Here is a 3,229-nt window from a genome sequence, read left to right on the forward strand (position 1 = left end):
TTACAAATTTTACAGAGTTGCCCTTGTGGGACACTGCAGAGATCTTGCACGGAATTTACTTTAGAACTAAGCTCTGTTATCCAGTCTTTTAATAGCTCCTTTCCCAACTATTAGACCAGCATAACCAAACAGGCATTTCATAATGCATAATCAAAAGTTCATCAGCAAGTATTGAGGTATAATTACCAGTCATTTTTATTTTTTAAAAAAGAAAAGTCATAGGAAGTATGCTGTGCACAAGCAATCTCTTTGCAGAACACAAACTCTTAAGGGAACAACTTTAGGAGCTAGTGGAGAGTAACAACAAATAGTTCAATACAAATGCATGCCATGACACAAGATATCCCAGTTACTGCCACTTTTCTCAACCTACATCCCCCATGCAGAGATTAGGAAAACTGCCTGGTTGGAAAAAGCTTTTTATTGGGTTTTTTTTTGTTTTTCTTTTTTTTTTTTTTTAAATTTATTAACGCTCTAACAGTAAAGTCTCATGTTTACTCCCGAAGCTTACAAGTCTTTAGTCTAAGATGGAGAAGAGGATCATTTAAGTTCATCAAATACAAACAGTTCAATTTCAATTGACACAACTGGTAATATTAGCTCAATGTTTAGGAGGAGTATCAGCTACCTTAAAACCTGAACTTCAGTGATAAGTATAAAGTATTTCCTCACAGTTAAGGGTTTAACATTTATTACAGAAAATCCTGAAAAAAGTACTAATTTAAAACTGTCTGGTATTCTTACAATATTAAAAAAACACCAAACCAAAACAAACCCAAGAACTTTGTCAGAACACTCACCTGCAACACTGGTAATGGTAACAGGAACTCCTTGAACTTGAACACCTGCAGCACCCAGGTTGGCAACACTTACTGTTTGAAGATTAGGTACTGAAGCAAGCTGGGCAGCATTTAAAGTGATGGGGGTACCAGCAACAGCCACTGGTGCAATCTGGGCAATGGTTGTGCCACCACTTGAAGACACAGGGGTAATGGTTAGTTGTTGGGGTAACCCAGCATTTTGAACTTGAAGATTTGAAAGGCTTTGCAGGTTCTGAACCTGCACAGTTTGCCAGCTGATCTGCCCTGATGGTGTTAAAGTTGGAGCCCTGATGAGCACCTGCGTTGGACTCACTGCCTGCAGCTGAACATTCTGCAAAGGCTGCTGCTGGATAGTCTGTATAGTCTGCCCTGACTGGAGCTGAAATGACTGTGGAGGAATGGCCTGAATAATTTGCTGTTGAGGCTGCTGGATCTGTATCTGCTGCAGAATAGGCTGACCTACGATTTGGACCTGTTGAAGAGAACCTGACTGATCCTGGACACTCTGTAGTCCATTGGACTGAAGCTGACTGGAGCTCTGGGCTTCGGAGTCTGTAGCAGTTGTTTGAGGTTCTTCAGTCGTCTGCTCTGAACTGCTGCCTGCTGTGCTTGTGTACTGGCCTGTTTCTGCAGAGCTTACTAGCGTGTCACTGCTAGTTAGAGATGTTGAGGCAGTGGTCGTAGAGGTGGAAGATGGGGAAGGAGACTCTGGCATCGTACTAACAGAGGCAGAAGTCACAGGTGTAGATGCTAGCTGATTTCCATTGGAAACTCCACTCTCCGCAGATTGGCCAACTTGACCAGCACTTCCTCCGGCTGCCACATTGTTTATCACTGGCAATGCCAGGGTTACCCCACCAATGTTTATAGGTAACGTTGTTACAACTTGCGCCTGAGTACCAGGAATAGTTTGCAGTTGCAGTGGTATGGAAACACCAGGCCTAATTTGGACTGGAACTGTCTGATTTGCTAGGTTTTGAGCAATAACGTTTCCTGAAGCTGTCCTGTTTGCAGTTGTGAGGATAGCTTGACTATTCCCTGCAGGAATAAGCTGAATTTGTCCCTGTATGTCTTGTAGGCCACCAGCATTAGATGGACTGACTTGAAGTTGTTGACTTTCTGTTGTCTGAATCTGTGGGATCACTTGGTATTGGACACCACCGCTCGGATTTTGTACTTGAATGACTTGGAATTGTCCAGGGGTTGTTGCAGAACTGCCTGATTTGGTTTTTGAAGGAGATGTGCTTCCATTGTTACTGCTGGAGGGACTTGCTGCACTCGAGCCAACAGAAGATCCTTGTTGAGCAACATTATTTTCTTTTGAAGCAGAAGGAGCAGCAGCAACAAGCTGCCAAGCATTTCCAGCAAGCTGAGTTGTTACCAATTCTAACTGCTGTGGCTGGTTCTGAAGCTGCACCAAACCTTGATTAGGATCTATAATAATCTGTTGCTGTCCAGTTCCTTGATTCTCACCAGGAGTTCCTATTTTGCTGCAAGTGGCTGCTAGCAAAGCAAGAGGTGAAGGCTGAGAATCCTATCCATAAAGAGAAAAAAGAGCAGATTCAGGAGAAGAGCATGAGTACGAACCATTAGAAGTAAGCATTAAGGTTTACACAGGAAGCAGAAAAAAAAAAAAAAGCTTCTGCATAGAGACCAATGATACAGCTCTGAATAAGGAAGTATGTATTTCTGTAAATAATCTTTAAACATAAAGCCCCCAATTATCAATGAATACATGACAGCCCGGACTTCAACTGCATCCTCAATTCATTTTTTTTTTTTTCCCCCTAAAATAAAGAAAAAATTTTAAAGTACTTCTACTACATGGAAAGCAGCTGATCACTGCAAAATGCAATCAAAAAAACATGTCCAGGCAGTAAAAACATTGCACTAAACCGACTATGTTTCATCCAACCCAAAGAAAGATGCCCTGAGCAGGAAATGCTGTTAGCTGAACATTTCATTTTACATGCTAATAGTCTGGGTGCTTCCCTTTTTCGGGTGTGTGTGCTTTACCTGTGAGCCTCCAGTTTTCCCTTTTTTATTATTATTGCTGTTATTCTCTGCCTCGGGAGATTTCTCTCCCTCTGTGGGCATAGTTTCCTCCTTCTTCTGATCTGCAAAAATATCAAGTGTAACAGGTTAATTATTCACCTTCATTTATACAACAAAACCTACGAGCATATGCTTTTTGGTTCCCAGCTTGTTGCCTTTACCTCTTCATAAAAACAACAGCGCAAATCATTATTACAAAAGAACGAGTCCTAAGAAACGTGGTTTGAAACCCAACCCATGGGGGCTGGAGAGTTAACACCCAGAAAGGGGAGGTTTGGTTTCCTCTCCCAGAGACAGCAGGAAAAAAACACCCACAACCCTCCTCCTCCTCCTGCCCCCTAAAGCATCGACGG

General features: G+C 42.2%; 1 protein-coding gene across 1 annotated transcript; it reads right to left on the bottom strand.

Moving 5' to 3' along the window:
* Positions 1–800: 800 nt before the first annotated feature.
* Positions 801–2,918, bottom strand: SP4 (Sp4 transcription factor; the record flags this gene model as incomplete). Its single annotated transcript, XM_010073058.1, has 2 exons — positions 2,838–2,918; positions 801–2,355 (listed from the first exon to the last, which is right to left on the bottom strand). Coding segments are annotated over exons 1-2 (1,636 nt in total), but the record flags the coding sequence as incomplete, so codon positions are not given.
* Positions 2,919–3,229: the final 311 nt, after the last annotated feature.

Source organism: Pterocles gutturalis, unplaced genomic scaffold (genome assembly GCF_000699245.1).
Source record: "Pterocles gutturalis isolate BGI_N339 unplaced genomic scaffold, ASM69924v1 scaffold127, whole genome shotgun sequence".
In the NCBI taxonomy this organism is placed as follows: Eukaryota; Metazoa; Chordata; class Aves; order Pterocliformes; family Pteroclidae; genus Pterocles; species Pterocles gutturalis.